Source organism: Apus apus, chromosome 16 (genome assembly GCF_020740795.1).
Source record: "Apus apus isolate bApuApu2 chromosome 16, bApuApu2.pri.cur, whole genome shotgun sequence".
In the NCBI taxonomy this organism is placed as follows: Eukaryota; Metazoa; Chordata; class Aves; order Apodiformes; family Apodidae; genus Apus; species Apus apus.
This window is the reverse complement of record NC_067297.1, coordinates 14,618,950-14,640,621: the sequence shown is the minus strand read 5'-3', so window position 1 is coordinate 14,640,621 and position 21,672 is coordinate 14,618,950. Positions and strand designations below refer to the sequence as shown.

At 47.9% G+C, this 21,672-nt stretch overlaps 1 protein-coding gene across 4 annotated transcripts in view; it reads left to right on the top strand.

Annotated features, from left to right (window-relative positions):
- TTC28 (tetratricopeptide repeat domain 28) overlaps positions 1-21,672 on the top strand; it is a 114,568-nt gene that overhangs the window by 80,303 nt on the left and 12,593 nt on the right. For 3 of the 4 annotated variants that reach the window (XM_051633796.1, XM_051633795.1, XM_051633797.1), the window contains 10 exons: positions 3,814-5,155; positions 5,518-6,041; positions 6,984-7,093; positions 7,391-7,520; positions 7,905-8,123; positions 10,154-10,319; positions 11,942-12,082; positions 17,231-17,375; positions 19,652-19,831; positions 20,446-21,166. In XM_051633796.1, coding sequence (XP_051489756.1) covers positions 3,814-5,155; positions 5,518-6,041; positions 6,984-7,093; positions 7,391-7,520; positions 7,905-8,123; positions 10,154-10,319; positions 11,942-12,082; positions 17,231-17,375; positions 19,652-19,831; positions 20,446-21,166 — 3,678 coding nt within the window. Of the gene's footprint in view, positions 1-1,421; positions 1,520-3,813; positions 5,156-5,517; positions 6,042-6,983; positions 7,094-7,390; positions 7,521-7,904; positions 8,124-10,153; positions 10,320-11,941; positions 12,083-17,230; positions 17,376-19,651; positions 19,832-20,445; positions 21,167-21,672 lie in introns of those variants that run through there. The other variant, XM_051633798.1, reaches the window with a different exon arrangement.

Below are 21,672 nucleotides of genomic sequence, written 5' to 3'. Positions count from 1 at the left end.
AACTTGCACAGAGATGTTGAGAAATGGGCTCAGCAATTTGCTGCAAGTGCTGGTGCTCACAGTAGTTGCTTTGCATCATCCCAGGATGAAACAAGCACTGCTGCAAAAGAAAACAGCTTGCTCTTGTTTCTCTACCTTCATGGTTCTCACTCTGCATTTTAAATTCTCTCACTGTTTTGCTGGCTCAAAATCAGTCATGCTGGGACTAGAAAATTCATCTTAATATCACTATTAATCTTACAGCAGGTTTGGATTTAATGATCCTTTCAGCATGTAATTCCAGAAATTTTTGGATGGGGAAAAAAAGTGTTGGTACAGCAGAGAATGCTTTTCTTGTGTTGAATTTAAGCCTAAATATAACTTTGGGTTGGTATGCTGACTCAGCTGCTCTAAACTTTGTATTAGAATAGTTTCCCTGGCTTCTGAGTGCAGGATCTCACATTTCAGCTGTTACTTGGCTATATTTTTGTGTCTTCTCTGTCAGAGTTAAGTTATACTGGAGAAAGAACATGCAGTTCTTGTTGAGAAAGTCTAATTGCTGTTGTTTAAAATGCATCCAGTACCAATTAAAAAGTCAAGCCTTAATTGTGTCTTTCATCTAATCCACATGCAAAACAAAACCTCATCAAAATAACCATGCTGACGGGCAAAAAAATATATCTAAATGCATGTTTCCAAGCCAGAATGTTTGAGTTGGCCTCTTTGCTGAAGCAACAGAAATGTTCTGTTTGCATTTCAGTGATTTAGATGGAAAGCTCTCTTAAGTGTGCTATCTGCTGCTGAGCAAGACAGCCACAGGCTGTAACACAGCCCAGCTGCTGTAAGGCCCTGCAGGGAGACATAAGGCGCTCTGTGGCTCGGTAAGCAGCAGGTAATGGACTGAAGGCAAGTCACAAGTTATCAGGCCCTTCACAACAAGGAGATGTGGAGTTTAACCAGAAGTCTCGGGTAGTCTTGCAAACCAGATGGTGTTTCCAAATGCTAAGGCTGCATGTTGAGCGGCAGCCTCAGCAGCTCTTAAGGGTTGCCATTGCAATGGAGAGGACACTTTGGATTATTGATAAAACAGTTTAAGGTCTCTCCCTTGGTTCTTATCATTTCTTTGTAGTTACAAGAGAACTTCTATGCCTATCTTCATGTTCTGGTGCCAAGTATTTTCTCTTGAAGCATTTTTGCAATTAGTGTCAAAAATGGTGATGACATTTGGCCATCTCTTCCCCAGTTGTTGGAGGACTAGCCCAAGGGGTCCAGGACCACTTTCCCTCATCTATGAGCAGATGGGTGACAGCTCAAACAAACTAATGTGATAGCAGAGTGAGGAGAGCACAGCTTTGTTCTCTGTTATGCTACTTGGTTTTGTCCTGGGTATCTCCTGGTGAACATTTGCTCACTGTTTTTCTCCTTTCTTGGCAGTAATGAGGCTGACTAAAACATTTAGAACTGTGAAGGCTTCATCTCCCATCCATCTACGAACCTCATTTTTGTCCGTTGAGGAATGAACAAAGAGAGAATATATTTGGTAGGTGCTGATTTTGGAGTCTGAGTCAGAACCTTTCCTTCCTGGGCCATCCTTTGTAATTACCCCTGGCAAATGATGGAAACATACCAGGAGGTGCTGTGTGGGGTCTCTTACCAGGTTCCTCTTTTCCCGAGAGCAACCTTAAATTTTTAGGTGAAATTCCAGGAGTTTGCTTGAGCAGGACTTGTGACAGAGAGCATCCTTTTCAGTGGACGTAGAGTCCAGGGTGAAACTCAGAGCCAGAGAGTTGCAGGGGTTTGAAGGGACCTCTGAAGATCATCTAATCCAACCCCCTGCTAGAGCAGGGTCACCTACAGTAGTTCACACAGGAACATGTCCAGATAGGTTTGGAATGTCTCCAGAGAAGGAGACTCCACAACCTCTCTGGGCTGCCTCTTCCAGTGTTCTGTTACTCAACTCCATCCATAGCCTTTCCAGAGGAGGGCAGCACTGGCTGTTTCAGTAACCTGGGCTCTAACCTTTGCTATGAATATTGCTTCCCTGGCTGCTCTTTGCCGTTCAAAGCTGTGCTGTGTGTCTGACTTGCCATCTTCCTCTCCCACTTCACTTCTACATGCAGAACAGGAGAGGTTGGTGTCCTGGGGCAGAAATTTCTTTTCTCTGGAGCCCCAGATACTCCTTATCTATCCTCAAGTGTGGTATGAAGTCACAGTGGGAGTCTGGGCTGAGTCAGCATCCCCAACACCCTTCCTCCATTGTGAGTTCCTCTGTGTTGAGGAAGAGAGGTAGGATCATAGAATCATCAAGGTTGGAAAAGACCTTCATCAAGTCCAACCATCCACCCTACAACCCCTTAACACTAAATCATTTCCCAAAACACCACATCCACCCATTTTTTTTAACACCTCCAGGGACAGTGCCTCCACCACCTCCACAGATAATTACAGTGAGCACAGGACTTCTCCCTAGCATTCTTATCTTTCATCCACCACTCCTGCTGCAGACACAGATCCTGAGTTGTCAGTGTGCACTGACTTTTCTTCTTCCACACAGTGAAGTAGAATCTCTTCAGGGTGCTTAAGGGCTGAGCTGTTGCATCCTGTCTGTTCGCAAGGACCTTCTAAATCACCTTGGATACTAAAGATTTTTGTCTTTGTCAAGTCAGTTGAATATTTGCCGAAATAATCTCCAGTGCTGCCAAAGATGCTGCTCCAAGGAGGGTAGGAGAGCTGAGATGGAAAAATAAGGAGAGGGACTTTGTGACAGGAGTCAGATTGACATCTTGAAGCTGGTGATTCTTGTGTGGTAGTTACCAGTAGATATACTGGTATGAGAGCTATTTAGAATGATTTTTTGGGGCACAAGATAAATTATAAGCTGAAGTATGGATTTCAAACCAAGCTCCTTCTCTTCTCATTTCCAGATGGTGACTCCCTGCCCTTGCAGTTTTGAAGTGCACGTCTTTACATAGTGTCATCTGCTCAAACTGCTGAGTTTCATCACTCTGTTCTTGTTGCTCTGGTACACAAGGTTGTCCAATCCTTCCTCCATAATGATCTCATCCTTCTCTGTGTCAGCAGTTCTTCTTGGCTGAATTTCATCAGTACATCTTGAGTAGCACTCACCTCCTTTGTGCCAAAGTCACCACTACTTTTTTTTTTTATAACGTTTGTCCTTTTCTGCTTTCTGATTCTTGAGTAAGAGGAATCTCATCAAAGAAGAAGTTATCTAGGCAGTCAGATGAACTCAAATTTGCTTTTAACCTGTTTTCCATCCTCTCTCCCTTCTTCAGTCACTTCAAGCTGAGTGCTTACCCACACCAGATTCCTCAGAGGAGGTGGGGCTGGGGCTGGTGGAGAGCGATGGCATGTCTTGTCTCGTGGAGGCATCAGCCAGAGGTGCAATAGCTAAAGCTGATCACCTAGAGCTGGAGGCTCATTGGAGCTGAAGAAGGATTTGGCCAGGAGCTGGACTGAGACACCGGGGAGTCAGTTCCCCCCTCCTGCCTTGACATCTAGCTTTGATTACGATTGCAGGGCAGGGGCAGGAGAGAAATGGGCAGCAGCAGCCAAGGATTTGCTGTTTTGATCCTGGTTTCTTCTGCCCATGTTTTCTAAACTGCCTTATCCGGAAGCCTCGTGTTAGTAGGAAAGGGAGCAGATTTTTAAATAGAACTACAGGTAATCCAGCCAGAATGCTTCATGCTGAGGTAATGGAACTTGGGTGTTCAGCCCTACGTGGGGGCCTGGCTGCAGGGAAGCGCTGGCGTGGTGAGGTGTTGCAGGAGGGTTAGTGTGAAGGAGTGTGTTGAGTCCATTTCTGTTACTTTTCAGGGATCATTCACCAGATGAAAGGTGACTACGACGCTGCTCTGCGTCTGCACAAGACACACCTGTCCATAGCTCAGGAGCTGAGCGACTACGCGGCCCAGGGCCGGGCCTACGGCAACATGGGCAACGCTTACAACGCTCTCGGCATGTACGACCAGGCTGTCAAGTACCACCGGCAGGAGCTGCAGATCTCGATGGAAGTGAATGACCGTGCCTCCCAGGCATCTACACATGGGAATTTGGCAGTTGCTTATCAAGCACTGGGTGCCCATGACCGTGCTCTGCAGCACTACCAAAATCATCTCAACATTGCCAGGGAGCTGCGAGACATCCAGAGCGAAGCTCGGGCCCTCAGCAACCTGGGCAACTTCCACTGCTCGCGAGGAGAGTATGTGCAGGCAGCCCCTTACTACGAGCAGTATCTGCGCCTGTCCCCAGAGCTGCAGGACATGGAAGGTGAAGGGAAGGTTTGCCACAACCTTGGCTATGCCCATTACTGCCTTGGGAACTACGAGGAAGCTGTTAAGTACTACGAGCAGGATCTTGCCTTGGCAAAGGATCTTCATGACAAGCTGAGCCAAGCTAAAGCCTATTGCAACCTTGGCCTTGCCTTCAAAGCCTTGATGGACTTTAGCAAAGCAGAGGAGTGTCAGAAGTACCTGTTGTCCCTGGCCCAGTCTCTGAACAATTCCCAGGCCAAATTCCGAGCTCTGGGGAACTTAGGGGATATTTTTGTCTGTAAAAAAGACATAAGTGGTGCAATAAAATTTTATGAGCAGCAGTTGAGCTTAGCCCATCATGTTAAGGACAGGAGACTGGAAGCCAGTGCTTATGCAGCTTTGGGCTCTGCATACAGAATGATACAGAAGTGTGACAAGGCTCTAGGTTACCACACGCAGGAGCTGGAGGTGTACCAGGAGCTGGGAGACATGCCGGGTGAATGCAGAGCACATGGTCACCTTGCTGCAGTGTATATGTCGCTGGGGAAGTACACCATGGCCTTCAAGTGTTACGAGGAACAGCTGGAGCTTGGGCAGAAGTTGAAGGACCCCAGCATAGAAGCCCAAGTGTATGGTAACATGGGCATTACCAAGATGAACATGAATGTCATGGAGGAAGCTATCGGCTACTTTGAACAGCAACTGGCCATGCTGCAGCAGCTCAGTGGAAACGAGTCTGTGTTAGATCGGGGCCGAGCGTATGGGAACCTGGGAGACTGTTACGAGGCTCTGGGAGATTTTGAGGAAGCTATAAAGTATTACGAACAGTACCTGTCTGTGGCTCAAAGCTTGAACCGTATGCAAGATCAGGCCAAGGCCTACCGGGGCTTGGGCAATGGGCACAGGTGAGGAGCACTGCGTGTGTGTTCTGGTGACAGAGGGAAGCACCAGTCCACGTGGGTGTGTTGAGCTACTGATGGGGGTGTTTGTGTGGCTGTTGTGTGGCACGGGAGTGAGTAACAGCCCTCTGGGTGCTGAGGGTTGTGCTACCAGCTCAGGAACAAAGCTGGTGGTGCTCTGCCCTGAGACGAAGAGACGTTTACACAGTTGCAGAAGAAGGAGATTGATTTAGAGGTGCCAGGGATGTCTCCTGGGGGGAGCACTTGGCTCTGCCTGAAAGGTTTGAGCTGGCCTCTAGACGAGATGACAAAACATTCTGTTGAGAAAGTACTGACAAAATAAATGCTGTTGTTTTCTTCCCCTGCAGGGCCATGGGAAGTTTGCAGCAGGCTCTGGTCTGCTTTGAGAAGAGGCTTGTGGTGGCACATGAGCTGGGGGAGGCATTTAACAAAGCCCAGGCCTACGGGGAGCTGGGGAGCCTGCACAGCCAGCTGGGGAACTACGAACAAGCCATCTCCTGCCTGGAGCGCCAGCTGAACATCGCTCGGGAGATGAAGGACCGAGCCCTGGAGAGCGACGCTGCCTGTGGCCTCGGTGGGGTCTACCAGCAGATGGGGGAGTATGACACAGCCCTGCAGTACCACCAGCTGGACCTGCAGATTGCAGAGGAGACCAACAACCCCACCTGCCAGGGCCGTGCCTATGGGAACCTGGGGCTGACCTACGAGTCCTTGGGCACCTACGAGAGGGCAGTGGTTTATCAGGAGCAGCACCTCAGCATTGCAGCACAAATGAATGACCTTGTAGCCAAAACTGTGTCCTACAGCAGTCTGGGGAGGACTCACCACGCCCTGCAGAACTACTCTCAGGCTGTGATGTACCTTCAGGAAGGTAAGAGGCTGAATAATGCAGCACAGCACGTAGTAGTAGGTGTGGGGAGGTAGGGAAGAGGCCTGAAGATACTGAGAGACATGAGGTACTGTGAGCCTGGCACTAGAAGGATGGTTTTGTTGGTGGATTTCGGTGCAAAAGCTCTTGAAGACATCCATAGCTACTGTCTAAGAGGGCTGGTCAGCACACCATGTCAGTCAGAGCTTTCCTCGCATCCTGCAGACACAGCATTGCAAAGCATAGTCTGTGCCTTCCTGGCTCTGAGCTTGAATCCAGACTGGCAGAGTCTCTTTATAAAGCTCATTTACATCTGACCCTACAAGGTGTAAACCTTGCCAATAAATAGAATTGCATACCAAGAACTGACTCTGGGAAAATCACATCAGGTCCAACAGATCTCTGATCCTGAGAGCAGGTCTCAGACTGATGTCTGCCTTGCTGATAGCCACCTGGCTTTTCCTACTGCATATAAGTGGGAGTGAGACCAGGTGGGTGAGTGTCCTCTAAGCTGGGAGTGAAAACGTGTTGTTTGTTAGGGAGGTGAAGCCATCTGCTGCTGCTGAGCACCAGGGCCAGTGCTGACTTGTGAGCTGTGTTGCTGCAAGGGACTCCAGCTTGCAAGCAGCATCTGTTCAAGGTGGTGGCTCTGATGGAGGAGATGAGCAGTGTAGCTGGAGTGTACGAAGCTGGAAGTTAAAGGATTAACTACATCAGTTTGTCTGGTTTTCCTGAAGCTGACCTTGGCAGGATTCCTGGCACTGTCTGGCTTGGGTGTCCCATGGTTGGGTCCCATGGGTCCCAGCACCTGGCCCCTCTGTGGCTGTCTCTACCTGTCACAAGAACCTGGGAGCCTAGGGCCCAGCTGAGCTGACAGCTCACAGAGGTGCTCCACTGGCTGCCAAAGCCCCTTATCCATTTTGACCCTCTCTCACTCCTTTTTAGGACTGAGGCTGGCAGAGCAGCTGGGACGCAGAGAAGATGAAGCCAAAATCCGCCATGGCCTCGGCCTCTCCCTCTGGGCAAGTGGGAACTTGGAAGAGTCTCAGCACCAGGTACACCATGGTCTGCCTCATGCTGGCAGGCTTGTGTCCTCTGAGCCCTTTGGATCATTCCTGTTCTCAGGGGAGGAGATGTCTGGTGTGTCCCGGGGGGGGGGGTGTGCAGTGCACTGAGCTGGCTCAGGCCCGTGTGCCTTCCTACTCCATCTGAAGTCGCCTCCCTCTGCAGTCCTGAGGGGCTGCCTGGGGCAGACCACCCCTGTCTGAGGGTATGTCAGATCTGGATTCTCCTGCTCTCCCAGTCAGTGCTTTGTGCTGTAAGGAAGTCACCCTGGTTATTTTCCCTCCCAGCTGTACCGGGCCTCCGCACTGTTTGAAACCATCCGACACGAGGTGCAGCTGAGCACAGACTACAAGCTGTCACTCTTCGACCTGCAGACATCCTCCTACCAGGCCCTGCAGCGAGTGCTTGTCAGTCTCGGTAAGAGATGTCATCATATTCTGAGTCTGAACTCCAAGCTCTTGCCAAGAGTTGAACTGAAGTTGTAGGGGGGCAGTTCCCGGTACATCCCTCATTCCTCCAAGCTGTGCAGTGTTTCTTTGCCAGAACAGAAATAAGGTCCTGCTTTAGGATTCAGTCACCTTTGGATCTTCTTTCTTGCTTTCTCCATTTGTTTGTCTTTTTGTGGCTCGTTTCCCCATATATCACGCTGTTTCCTGCAACCAAGATGATCTGTGGGACAGCATTCCCACACAGAGACTACCCTTTTCAGGTTTTAGTTCCAGCTGGGATAGCAGCTGTCCCTGCACATTTCCCTGCAGACCACATTGGTGCTAGGTCTGAGAGATGGCTTTGTCTTTTCAGGTCACCATGACGAAGCTTTGGCAGTAGCAGAGAGAGGACGAACAAGGGCATTTGCTGACCTGCTTGTGGAACGCCAGACTGGGCAGCAGGACTCTGATCCCTATTCTCCAGTGACCGTTGACCAGGTCCTGGAGACAGTGAACAGTCAGAGGGGACTTGTTCTCTACTATTCTCTGGCTGCAGGTTATCTGTACAGCTGGCTGCTGGCTCCTGGGGCAGGTGAGGTCCTTTTTGGAGGTGAGAGCCTATGAACAAGCCTTACAAAGGGAGAATTGCACCATTTGTAGCTGGGAATGAATCTGGGATCAGAGTTAATGTACAAGCAAATCCTTTCCATCTAGTATCTTAGAGGTGAATAGACTAAAAATTGTGCCATAACCACAGCAATAATGACATAGAAATGCTTATTCAGGGCTTTGATGTTCACCTGGAAATGGAAATGTTTCACGTGCTTAATATTTCCATTTTTCAGCCTCCAATCTGTATGTATTTCCCAAAGGGCAGAGCAGTAATGAGATTCCAAGCATGTTGGCTGTGTGAGAATCTTCTATGCCTAAGAATCCCCACTTTAATTACATTTCTGTGCTTTATTCTTCCAAAAGCTTTTGACATTCATTCACCGAAGTGGATTGCAGAAAACAGAAGGGTGTCCCCACTTCCTGATAATGCCATTGAACTGCTTGATCCTCTGAATTCTCGTCATGTGAATGTGGAAACACTTACCACAGAGGAGCAAGGAGGATTAATTTGAAGAGGATTGCTTTTTGCAGACAGCTGTTGCTCATTATCTAATAAAGCGATGACTAAATTTTCATGACTTCTTTCTGGATATAATTTAATAATCGCAGCCCTTTACTGTGACAAAGCTAAAGACATAAAAAAGCACTATTTAGATTGCAGCAAAAATGCTTTGGGAAGGGAAAAAAACATTTGCATGTGCCTGACTTCAGATGGGATAACAGTGATTGGGAGATACAATTTTTAGGGGGTGTTTTGCGATGTTGCTTGTGTCAGTGTAAGATGGTGTTGGCCTGCAGCACATCCAGTCACTAATGCGCTCTTTAGACCTGTAGTTTGCACAGTAAAGTGCCAGTACTTCTATAGTGTTACTATCAAGATGAATTTACTGAAGTTATATGGATTAGAAGTGTAGGGTTTGCCACTAGGCTTTGTGAGCAGTCTCCTTGCCCTGACTGGGCCTTTTAGAAAAGCAGTTGCACTCTTGAAGTAGGTGGGTTTGTGGCTGCCTCCTTGAAGGCACTGCCAGGTGTTGGGAAGGAGAGGGACTGTGGTGCTTCCCCGTGAGCAGCTTTGCTGGGGAGCTCTTCAGATGTGACTCCAGCCCAGCTACTCTGACCGCTTCTAGTTTCATTAGTGCTGATGGAGAGGGCAGCCTCAGTGACAGCCCAGGATCCTCATCATTCCTCCTGGATGGTACCCTTAGAGCCTCCATCCTGATTCTGTGTTTGCTGCTTTTGTTGCAGAAGGAGTGGCTTTCTTCTTTATTCCTCCACTCTGCTTAACTGGTTTAATAATTTATGCTGTCAAGGCAAACAGGGCATCCAGAGCAGCCATTTAATGTTGATCTCAGGTTGTAGAAGCAAGAAGGACATACCAGTCTGTATGGAGGAGGTTTTATTTGCAGTAATAAGTTGAAGTCCTAACAAAACAGCAAGTGTCCTTTATTTGGTTTATCCGTTGCAAAATGCTATCTTTTAGTATTTTACTACGTATTAATCCATTTTTTTCTTTCTTTGCATATAATGTATTGTCATTAATATGAAAGAAATGCAAAATCTTTGTGTGATGCAAGGAGATTCTGCTGTAGTAATAACACTTTTGTTCGGTATTTGAGCCTTGTGTGTTCAATTTATGTGATCAGAGACTATTAGTAGCTATTTTTCATGTGCATCTGTTGAAATGGGAATTTCTCTGGTAGGTGCTTGTATGGAAGATCTGTTTTATAATTTATATGAGATTGCTGCAGTAGCAGATGCATTCTGAGCATCACATAAAAGCACAGCTCTGCCTTCATGCCTCTGAACCATCGTCTGCAAGGTACAAAACCAGACTGTAAAAGCAAGGCTGTAGTTCAGTGCTGGGAAAGCCCTGTGAGACGTGGCACAGAATGCTTGGCCCAGTTGTACTGGAAATGCCAAATGCCAAGAGCTGTTCCAGCTTCCCAGGCAGTTGCTGTCAGCACTCTTCCTGCCCTGCAGAAATAACCTCGTGATTCTGATACCTTGCAGGAATTCTGAAATTTCACGAGTGTTACCTGGGTGACAGCCTGGCAGAAAATGCCGGGGAATTCCATGAAGCCAACAGCATGACCCTGCAAACAGCAACAAATTCCGCGCTGGAGCAGCACATCTCGAGCGTGCGGGAGGCTCTGGGGGTGGATTCCTACTATACCCGGTAAGTTGAGGAGGAAAGGTCCAATGTCCTGGTTACCCCTCTCCCACTGGAAAGCTGTTTATAACAGTCTGGGGTGAGCTAATTGTCCAGAAGTCTTAAGAACTGTGAGTCAGAGTAGGGGCAAATTTTCATTGCATCAACAAACAAAAAGCTTTATTTTTGTCTCCATGGCTGGTTTTCTGCCAAGTCACTCCATGTGCACATGCAAATAAGGTTTGAACCCACTGGCTGGGTAATGATTCTGTAGATTGGATGAAGAGGCAGATGCTATGTCTGACTGTACATGGGCAGATTCCATCCTACTTACAGCTTCCAATGTAATCAATTCCCTTTGAAAGGTTTACTTATGAAAAACTGCAAATACTGTAGGAATTCCACCCCTGCCCTTGAAATATGTTCCCTTTTGGCTATAGCTGAGTAAATAATTTACAGTGAATTAATCCATCAGAAGAATTTCAGCAAAGAGGGAGGAACCTCAGTCCAATACGTTACTCAAATATGTCCCACAACTGTTCCTTCATTTTTTTTATTCTACACATTTATCACAAGGCGGGCTTTTTTGCTAATTTATACTCAGTCTTATGATCTCTTGTGGTATTTGGTTGGATTTATTGATTGAATGAGTATGAATGTGTTTTCTATGCTGATATTTGGAAGTAGTTTTTCTCTGAATGCTTCTGTCTGAAAGGCACAGTTGGGGACGTCCCTGTCTTTGCATGTGCTTTGTGAACAAGCACAAGATGTGCTAAAGGATGTGACAGCAGTGCAACTGGCTGTTTTCAGTAAAGCTTCCTACACAGTCATCAGTTGCTTTACTCTGGGTGTGTTAGCAACGCACCAGCAGTTTGTAGGTCTGGATTGCTACTAGTGCAAAGGGGACCTAAAAGTACATGTTGGCTGCTTTGTTAACCAGCCCCCAAAACTCATGTGAGTGGATGTCTTGGCTCTTGTAGGTTATACCACGTTTTAGTCGGGTTTTTTGAGCAGTTTTGTGTTTTTCTGCAGCACCAAGATTTGTGAGTAAAACACTTGTGAGTCCCCAGGGCTGTGGACAAATGTTCTCCTTTTCCTTGCCCAGCTCCAGTGGTGGAAGCACCAGCAGCACTGTCCCAGCCCCACCATTAGCAGCCCATGTTAGAAGCCACCACCCTGCAGGTCGTTCTCTGCACAGGCAGTGAAGAGCAAACCTGGTGTTCCAGAGATTATGTTGGCCAAGAAAAGGAGGTGATGGCAGTCAGTGTCCAAGGAGGGAAGCAAAGTTGGAGTGATCTCAGTGGTTTTGCAGCTAGGAGATAAAGGCACAGAGACTGAGGTTTAATTTCTCTCCTGAGCATTTTTGTTAGCTGCATAACTATATTATTTTCCTTCCTGGTTATTCTTCTGCTGTCTATAAACATTTTTGTAATCACAACACCTGTTACCTGTACGTGATGATGCATGATACAAAGCAATTTGAAAAAAGTCTATCAGGAGGAGGTGATGCAATCCAGGGAAAGTTTTACTTTAGCATGTGGTTGAGGTTGTGTTTGAAAAGCCTTTTCCCTCAAACTGGATGAGCGTTTGTCACAAAGTTGTTGCTCTGTCCTTCATCAGTCTCTCCTTCACCTTGCTGTTCCCTGCAGGGCCTGTGCCAGTAGTGAGACTGAGAGTGAGGCTGGTGATATCATGGACCAGCAATTTGAGGAGATGAGTAATAAGCTGAACTCAATGACTGACCCAACTGGCTTCCTGAGGATGGTGAGCAGGAACAACATCTTGAACAGGTGAGAATCCAGCACTGCACTGTGGGGATCAGCAAGCAGAACGAGGCGTTGTGGCCACAGGCTTCTCTCTGCCTCTCAGGAGAGCTCTGCTTCTTGCTCCTGATGGGACTGAGAATCCATTACCATGTAGTGTTATGTGTGCATCCAGCCTGGGAGTTTTGAGTACCTGGTGTGGTGGTTTTCCACACATAATGGCCTGTTGGGGTTTGGTTTTGTTCTACAGACTCAAATGTTGGATACGAAGGACAAAGCAGCCCTGCCAGGTTGTGGAAGGACATGAGGTGCAATTTCTTCTATTTTTAGAAATAGAAATTTTGAGTCAGAAGGGGCAGGACAAGGTCTGAAAGCATCCTATGCCTCTTGTTGGAGGGAGGACCCCAGGCATGGACAGGGACCTTAGATAGGACTATGTATTTCACTGAAGAACTCAGTAGCTTGGTTTGGGAGATGTAGGGAGTAGCATCTTCATTGTGTTTCTAGGTGAATTTGAAAGCTGAAGATGACAGTCAGCAAGGACTTGTCAGCAATTGTTAACCAGTCACTGTCCTAAGGGCAGCCATTTTGAATTGGCTCTTCTCCGGACCAAGTGCTGTTTGACTGTCTGAACAATTGCAGGGGAGCTCTCCTCACCCCTGCTGGCTGTCAGTTTGGATCTTGGATCTCTCTGCTACCCAGTTACTATGGAAATACTGGTTTCTATCGATCTTAACTGTTGTACTATTTAACTGGGCATATGCTGCATCTCCAGAGTTACAGACCTGTGTGCTAGCAGCACAGTCTCTGCTCATTTTCTGCCTCTTAAAACTTGATCAGATCTCAGTCTTTTACGTTACTGTGCTGATTAGGGCAAGCATTCAAAATGAAAATTGAAGACAGAATTTTTCCAGTGTTCCCACTCCCCCAGTGGAGGGGAGCTGCATGATCCAACCCAGAGCTGGGGGCTAGATCTGTGCTCCAGCACAGGACACCCCAGGCCTTTCTCAGCTGGAAAGGAAACGCGTTCAGGCCTGCAGGGTTGTGAGCCATCATTGGAGCTTGTGAGCTGTGCAGAGTGGTGTGGCTGACAGTGAGCAGCACACCGAGCTTGGGACAACAAGGAGACATCCTTGCAAAAGCCCTGAAGCTTCAGGAAGGAAGCAGATGAAAATCTGCATAGAAGAGTGCAGATTAAGAAATAAAATGGGAGCAGACAGCATTCCTGTGTAGTGGTCTAGAGCTCTAACAGGGAACTGGTTAAGCAACAGCACTGAATGGTTTGCAAGAGCACAAGCTCTGATCTTGCAGTTCTAAACTCCAGCTCAGTGCTTTGTAGTGGCTTTTCTGCCAGCCAGTACTGGAGTGAGCTCTTGTAGCTGTAGGTCAGTGCTGGGTGCATTGTTGCTGCTATGGTGCTCCAGAGGATGGTGACATGTGGCCCACAAGCAGTGATTGAAGGTATGGTGTCTTGTTTGCTTTGGTTTCTGCACTGCAGGGGACAAAGAGGAGTAGGGCCTGCTTGGAGCTGAGAGTAAGAGCTTGTCTTCCTCACTGCCAAGGCAGGCCCTGTATTCCTCCTGTGAGGCCTGAATGCGTGTTCACATCTTGTGTTTGAATGTTGGAGATTCTCAAGGGAGTTTGTGTGGCTTGGGGCCAGTGCAAGTTCCCTCACGCACAGGAATTGCACACGCTGTTAAGGTTCCAGATTAGAAAATGAGGCCCTGGAGATGCAGGGACTGTTTGAAGCCATCCAGTTTCTGTCTGGCAACAAGTGGGTGACTGAAGGGAAGCCCTTGGTCTGGAATGAGTGCCTTCTGATTGCTGTCATCAGGTAATCTGGCTTTTAAGCAGAGAATATTATGATTCTTTGGCAGTTCTGCTTAGCAAAGCAACATTGTGGAGGTTTGGCAGTTAGTGTAAGGAACTTCTGAAGTGGACTTTGGAGGAGAAGGATGCACTGAAGGGATGCTGCAGAGATCTCTATACTGGGTAATAGTTGTCTAAGTGTGGATGCCACTGATGTAGCCCCCAAGATAGTCCTAGTTGCTCGTGTCTTATGCAGCTTCTGGTTTTGCAGTGCAGCACGGTGAGCATTTGTAAAGGGCAAATTGGGGGGTAAGGAGCATTGTAACTTGAGATGTGAATTCACTTCTGCCAGGGCCATTCTTACCTCCCAGCTCCCCTTATGATCGCAGAGAGCAGTCAGCATGCTCAAGGTTCATGGCCAGTCCGGTCCAGTTGGAGATTTCCAGGGCAAGCTCAATGTTGCAGAAAGAGTAAAGTCTGTATGGATCCAGCCAGAGAAACCAAGCAGAAGTTGGCTACAGTTCACATGGAGCCTCAGCAGCAGTAAAAAACATGGCTGTCACCAAGATACTGTTTCATCTCGTTTTGCTCAGGGTTTCATCCAGTTATCATCATGTGATGTCTTTGCATATGTCCTCTCTTCTCTTGGTGTGGAACCCTGCCTTCATCTTGCATTTGGTCCCATTGGCTGTGGGTATGTTGTCACACAATGAGGACCAGCTGCTCCCAAATGGTGGGGATCCAGGAGCTGCAGCAGAGCCTGCAGGGCAGGGGCCACACCAGCAGGACCCCATCCCTCAGCACCCAGTGAAGTGAGCAGGGGAGACCTGCGGATGGCAGCCAGAGTCAGCCAAGAGTCCAGATCATCAGATGCCTGGTGATGAGGCAGGCCTGAGGTTTTTGGAAGGCAGATAGGAAAGCAGTGGTTGGAGAGTCTCTTATCTGTCTGGTTCTCTATTGTACAGGGTGCAGTGCTGCAGCTGCCCAAGTACAGACCACACAGGCAGAGAGTGCTGGGTGGTCTGTGGGTTTTGTGCAACCACTGGTGGGTTCTGGAGATAATTGTGGATCCTTGAAAGCAGCCACAGGGAGCTCGTATCTGAATGTTTTCTGGAGCTTCCCACAGCTTGGTACTGCAAGTGTGCCAAGGCCCTGAATGTGGGGCTGCATCTTTAGGAAGGCTCTTGTTGAGGAAGGCTCGCAGAATGGCAGGCCCGATGGACATTCATTGTCCTGAGGCTGTCAGACCACTGCAGCAGTTAAGTCTGACTGCCAGCCCTCCACAGTGGCTGTGTTTGGTCATGAGTAGTGTTTGACTCATCCAGAGTCCCAACAAGTGCCAAGGCAAGAGCAGCTGGGTGCTGGCTGCAGTCTGAGCCCCCTCCTGCCCCTGCTCAGCCACCCTCGTCCTCTGCAAGCAGAGTCAGGCCCTGCGGGGCTGGTGTTCGGCCAGGCAAGTCTGAGCTGCAGGCTTGCATGACATGGGCTTTCCCCCCTTTCTCTGAGGCTGCCGTGGGATCGGTGCTTTGTTCTTCATCTCCAAAACAAAGGGCGGAAGCAGAGCTGGTGTTGGTACAAGCAGGCAGCCCTGGGCCCAGCTTCTGCTGTTTCCCCTGCTGACTGCAGGCCAGGCTGCCTTACACAAAGGGTCATAAATAAGCAGCACTGCAGAGCCTGTGCAGGGGCTTCCTGTTCCAGGAACTGGGGGACCCCTCTACATTGTGAGAGCACGGTAGAAATGGTCTGTGCAGCATCCCAGAAGCCAGCACTGGTGCTCTGTGGAGGGGCATTTGGCCAGAAGATTCAAAAGTCTCCCTCTTGCCCCATTGAAGTCCCTGAACTCTAGTGCCTGACAAACCACCTGGGGACCTGTGTGTTGGCCAGTACTGATTTGAGAGGAAGGGGAGTGGGCTGGCCAGGGCTCCAGGTCTGCTCTGCCTGCTACAAAAGATCTGTCCTCCTCCTATGGATTTTCTCATTCTTTGTTTACGCAAACACACAGGCAAGAGATGTGAAAGATTTATGATGTTCCCTTGGTCTTGTTCTAATAAAAAGCAATCCGAGTGGTGAAGGAATAAATCTAGAGCTGCTTGGCTGTGAAACCAAGATGAAGGAGGCTCTGCTGATGAGAGTAATCAAGCCCCTATTCCCTGCCATAAATTAGTGTTGAAGTGGCAGAAAGCCGCAGGTGAGGCTGGCGAGTGCCACCTGCTGGGAACGGGGTCCGGGCTGTGCTTGGGCTGCAGCTCTGCCCGCTCCTGCTGCCTGGGGCGGGATATCCGGGAGGGCTGTGCTCTGAGCCTGGGGTTCAGGGCACTAGAAATGCCTGAGGGTGGAAAGGCACGGGGTTTATTTCCTGATCTGATTTTTAAAATCTGTGCTACATGAAGGATGGAAACAACTGAGCACTGCAAAGTGTGCTGGGCTCAGTCAGCTGCAGTGAAGCACCTTGAGGACAACAGGATGTGTTTTGCCTCATGGGTGGCCTTTTATGTTTGAGATTGTTGTGTTCATTACTGGTCAGCCCCAGTGGTGACTCTGGTTGCACTTCAGACCTCGCATTACGATTACTGCTCAATGTCTTACTTCCCTCCCCACCTTTTCTTTAAGGCCCACCTGTTAAAACATTCTGGAAACTTACCATTTTCAAATAAAATGGCTGTTCATGGCACCAAGCCAAGGATAACCTTTCTGGGGAGCACAACTGCTGGCTTAGTGAGACCAGAATGGGGCAACTTCATTTCCTCCACAGGGCGATAACTTTTTGTAGCCGTGCCATCTCAGTCTCCTCAGAGTGATGGTGTTTGGTGGCCAGTGATGGCAGGAGAGCACGTGCAGAGGTCTGTGGGGATGGCAGAAATGGGCTCCAGGTCAGCTCTCACACCTGACTTCATGGAGCCATTCAGAGGAGGGACAACAAGTGCAGGTGTAATCTTCAGGTCTTGTTGTTTGCCTGTTGCAATATTTTATTTTTGTTGCATGCTAGATTTGCACTTGGGTTTTGCACAAACTCATCTTCCTGTGATAAGGTCCGTGGTTGATGGGTCTTACGTTTGCCTGCAGACAACTGCAATATACAGGTATGCAGTGAAAACTGTGAACAGCACTTCAGGTTCCTGAGTTTATAGAGAAACTCCATAGCAATGTGATGTGGTGACTGCAGCTGGTTCACCTTGCTGATAATGTAATTGTTCATTGTGGTATGAAGCTGTACAAGAGAATGAAGCCCTGCCATGATGCATCTTACAGACCAGAGTCCTCTGGATGGACAGGGCCTGGCTCATCATCAATATTAGAAGGTCAGGGCAACCTGTTAGTGGTCCTCAGATTCCTGCAACTAACTTCTCACTTGCCTTTTGCCCACAGGAGCTGTCAGAGCATGACCAGTCTGTTCAGTAGTACCATGTCTCCTGTTAAGGATGGAACATCATCTCTTCCAAGGAGGCAGACTTCCTTCACCAAGCCCCCACTCCGTGCGCTCTACGACTTACTGATAGGACCTATGGAAGGAGTAAGCTGTTGGTGCTGACAAATGTAGTGATCCACTTACCAAAATCCCCTCTCAGTGCAGGGAAGCTAGAGTAGGCAGCTTGGGTGTTGCATCTGAAGTATGGTGGTTTCTACGTGGTCTTTCCAGATGGTGAGACTGGGTGTGTTGGGAGGTGGAAACAAGGGATGTTTCTGTTGATACCAGTCAGTCATCTGTCAAAGTATAATGTTTTTGATTAACCTTAGCAGAAAGTGTTTCTATAATTCACGAATTGGCAAAATCAGCAGCTCTTATCTAGGTACAAATAAGTCAGAGAGAAAAAGCAGTGGGTGTCCAAGGCCCAGAGCTGGCTCCAGTGGGGTACTGAAAGGCTTGGCAGGGCTTTTGGAGAGTACAGAATAAGCAGATACAGGGTCCTTACTAGCAGCTTTATAAGAAAATGCAATTCAGGTCTTGTGTGGGGTTTGAAAGTCCCATTAGACCAGAAGCTTCCAGTTGCAGTGTCAGTCACTGCAAGTGAGGAGTCAGCAACTGTCAGCCTCCTGACCCTGCACAGTTGTGCTCCTTGCAGGTGATGGGCCAGAGACTGTTCCACCTCCATGACAAATCACATGTGGCTGGCATTGCTGTTGTGGAGCAGAGCTCACGTTCCTGTGCTTGGCAGTTCATGTTTTTCTCCTTCTCACTGAAGAGATTCTTTTTTGTTAAGAGTTCACACTAAAATTAATTATTGGAAAATAAGAAACACAAATTATCCTCATAGTTATATTTCTGTTTCTGTAATGCACATACAGCCATCATGAGGAAAAGAGCATTAATCTCTAGGAGTTTTACAGACAAATTAAAGGTTCGCTAGGCACATGTCACTATGGCTTAGATGCTCCGATTGTGCTGCTGACACCTAAAGCTCCCAGAGCAGTAAGTAAAATGGAACATGTTTTTTAAAAAAACAACCAAACAAACAAAAAAACCCAAAACGTTTCTGGAAAGCAGCACCTGACCTTGTGGGAAGCTGCTGCTTGTCAACTCGGGCTCTGCAGAAAGGCAGGGCTGAAAGGAGGCTGGTAAATTTAGCTGCAGAACAGGAATGCTGGTTCACCCCAGGCAGGGAGTGCTGGGCAGGGCTCCTGGGGGCTGTGGGTTGTGTCAGGATGGTGAGGGGGTTTGCAGGAAGGGTCCCCAGGCTGCTGTGTGTCAGCAGCTGCCCTGCATCTCCACCTCCAGGCTGTGGGGCAGGGTGAGCTCCAGAGCTGTAAGGAGGGCAGGAGAAACAGCAAGAGATCAGCAACTATTTTTACTCCTTTTAAATTAAAATTTTCTTACCCTTCAGCAGTTTTGTTCTCACTTCAAATGGCACAAAGCCTTTAAAAGCATTTCACTGTCTCTCTTCAACATCCTACTGTTTGATGTTCTCCCTCAGAGCTGACCTATTTTTTTGTATTTGACTTGCTCCAGACTCCCCTTGGAGGAGACCACTGGACTGATCTTTTTCTTTAGTAATGTTCATTCATCTTTGCTGCTGCCTGATAACTAAGGCTTGAGACTGACTGCAAATTCCTGTTACTCTTTGATGCTAGTGAGGTGGGATCAGTGTATCTCAAATCAATCATCAGCTGTCAGTGCATCACAGTGCAGTCTGGAAGTCTGCTCCAGACTGGGGGAGAGGAAGAACTGTGAGTTATGGACCAGGGTGTATTTGTCTGAGCTCTATAGATAAAACTTCACGTGGGTAATAATATTCACCCTCAAAATGCACAATATCCTTTTCTGTTGCACTAATTATCTGACATGTCTGCACTTCAGGATTTTCTGACATTACTGCTGCACCCATCTTGTTTCAAAAGTTTGTTTCCATTAGACATTTCAGAGTAGTAGTTCACTGTTGGCAGCAAAAGAAGGAAGATTCTTCTCTCCCCTGTTAGAGATTCAGCTGAAATAATCATGCTCTAAAGCAGGGGTACTAAAAGGAGTACTGTTTGATAAATAACAGAAAAGAGGTAGAACATGGATGTTATTTCTTCCAAGAAGAATGTATCTAGCTAGCACCTCAGAGGATTTGGTGGTTATTATTTATGAAATGTAAGCCAAGTGTTTGAAAAATATCCTTCCTTTACTGCTGTCCTGTTGAAGCCCCAGGATTTGTATCAAGAAGAAGTAATGTTTGGAGACAGTGGAAGCTAGTTCAGGAATTCATTTGGAATGAGTCAGGCAGTCTTCATTTGCATGGTCAGACTAGAGCCTGGTGCTTGAAAAGCTGATGGAGTGAAGGGGTCAAACTGCTTCTCTTTTCTTTCCAGGGTTTAATGCACTCCAGTGGGCCTGTGGGTCGCCACCGCCAGCTGATTCTGGTTCTGGAGGGAGAACTGTACCTCATTCCTTTTGCTCTCCTGAAGGGCAGTTCCTCCAACGAGTACCTCTATGAGCGCTTCAGCCTCATCGCGGTGCCGTCCATCCAGTCGCTGAATTCCAGCTCCAAGGTCTGATGTTGCCTTATAAAACCTCTCTCTCATGGAACCTCTTCTGCAGGGTGCAGGTCCCTTATACATACTGGAATAGCAGCAGCTCTGTCCTGCTGTGCCAAACTCAAGAATAGAACTGCTAGTGTCCCACCTTCCCAAGGCATTCCCAGTTCTGATGAGCACGTTGAGCCCCACTGTTGTGAAGGAGATTCTCAGGTAGCTCCTGCAGCACAGAACCACAGCCCCAGGCATGCCAGGAGGGACAAGGGGAATGGATCATTTGGATATCATCATTTAAAGGAAAGTATGTCCTGGGGTGTGAAACTACATGGCAGGCTGCAGAAATGTAGGTGTTTGTGATAAATACTGAGCTTCCTTGGCAAGTGTCCTCTCACATTCCTGGTATCTTACCTGCATTGTAGCTTTCTATGTGGGGAAGGCAAATAGTGTCTCCTGAGCTGAAGCTGAAAGGAGAAGCCAAAGCCACAGAAGTGCCTTCACACTAATGTTTGGCACTAGCATCTGTAAGACCCGGGTCTCCAGGGAGAATGCCCTAAGTCACATCTGCTCTTGTTGATCAGTGTTCTGCTTGTCTTGACAGATCTTTGAACCCATTTTCTTTCTCTCTCTAGTCCCATGCAAGGAAGAATACTCCTGCTTACTCCAGTTCTACCTCAATGGCAGCTGTCATAGGGAATCCCAAGCTCCCTTCAGCAGTGATGGACAGGTGGCTGTGGGGACCTATGCCCTCTGCAGAGGAGGAAGCATATATGGTGTCGGAGTTACTTGGCTGCCAGCCTTTAGTTGGCTCTGCAGCGACAAAGGAGAGGGTCATGAGTGCTCTAACTCAGGCAGAATGTGTCCACTTTGCAACCCATGTCTCCTGGAAACTGGCTGCTTTGGTCCTGACACCCAATGCTGACAGCAATCCAGCTAGCAGCAAGAGTTCTTTTGGGAACCCCTACACAATTCCAGAATCCCTTCGGATGCAGGATGATGCCAGTGATGTGGAGAGCATCTCAGACTGTCCTCCTCTTCAGGAGTTTCTCCTTACAGCAGCTGATGTCCTGGATCTGCGGCTTCCTGTCAAATTAGTGGTTCTTGGCTCTTACCAAGAATCCAGCAGCAAAGTCACTGCTGATGGAGTGATTGGCTTGACAAGAGCGTTCCTGGCTGCTGGGGCTCAGTGTGTCCTAGTGTCACTTTGGCCTGTTCCTGTGGCTGCTTCCAAAATGTTTGTTCATGCCTTCTACTCCTCCCTCTTGAACGGGATGAAAGCCAGTGCAGCCCTTGGAGAAGCAATGAAAACTGTGCAGAGCAGCAAGCAGTTCTCCCATCCATCCAACTGGGCAGGTAGGAAGAATCTGATTTTTGACAAACAAGATGGGCTTTCCAGGAGGTGCTTTTCCTCTCAGCTGTTTGAGTTAAGCAAGGAGTGGTGCTAGCAGGGAGCAGCATGTGCCCTCTGCTTTCCCAGAGTTTGGCCCCTGCATTTCAGATTCTGATTCAGCTGAATGTGGTTGACTGTCAATGTTACGGAAAACAGCAGTGTTTCTCTGTGTGTAGGAAGTGGGTTACAGATTTGATATAATCTAAAGCAATTGTGAAGTGTTTTTCCTCACAATGGTTTCATGACTGGAAAGAAATAATGTGCAATACAATAGCTCTATGTTTGAACCCTACAGGGTCAAGTTTCCTGTGTGCTTGGGATGGAGTTAGCTGGAGCAAGTTTACAGAACTTTCTCACTGAGAATTAGTGAAGCTCTGACAAGGAGGCAAGAGAGTGCTTCTGGAAGTTGCAGCAGCAACCAGTAGCTGTGATTTCTGTAACCTAAACCTTACAGGGCTTGCACCTCTGG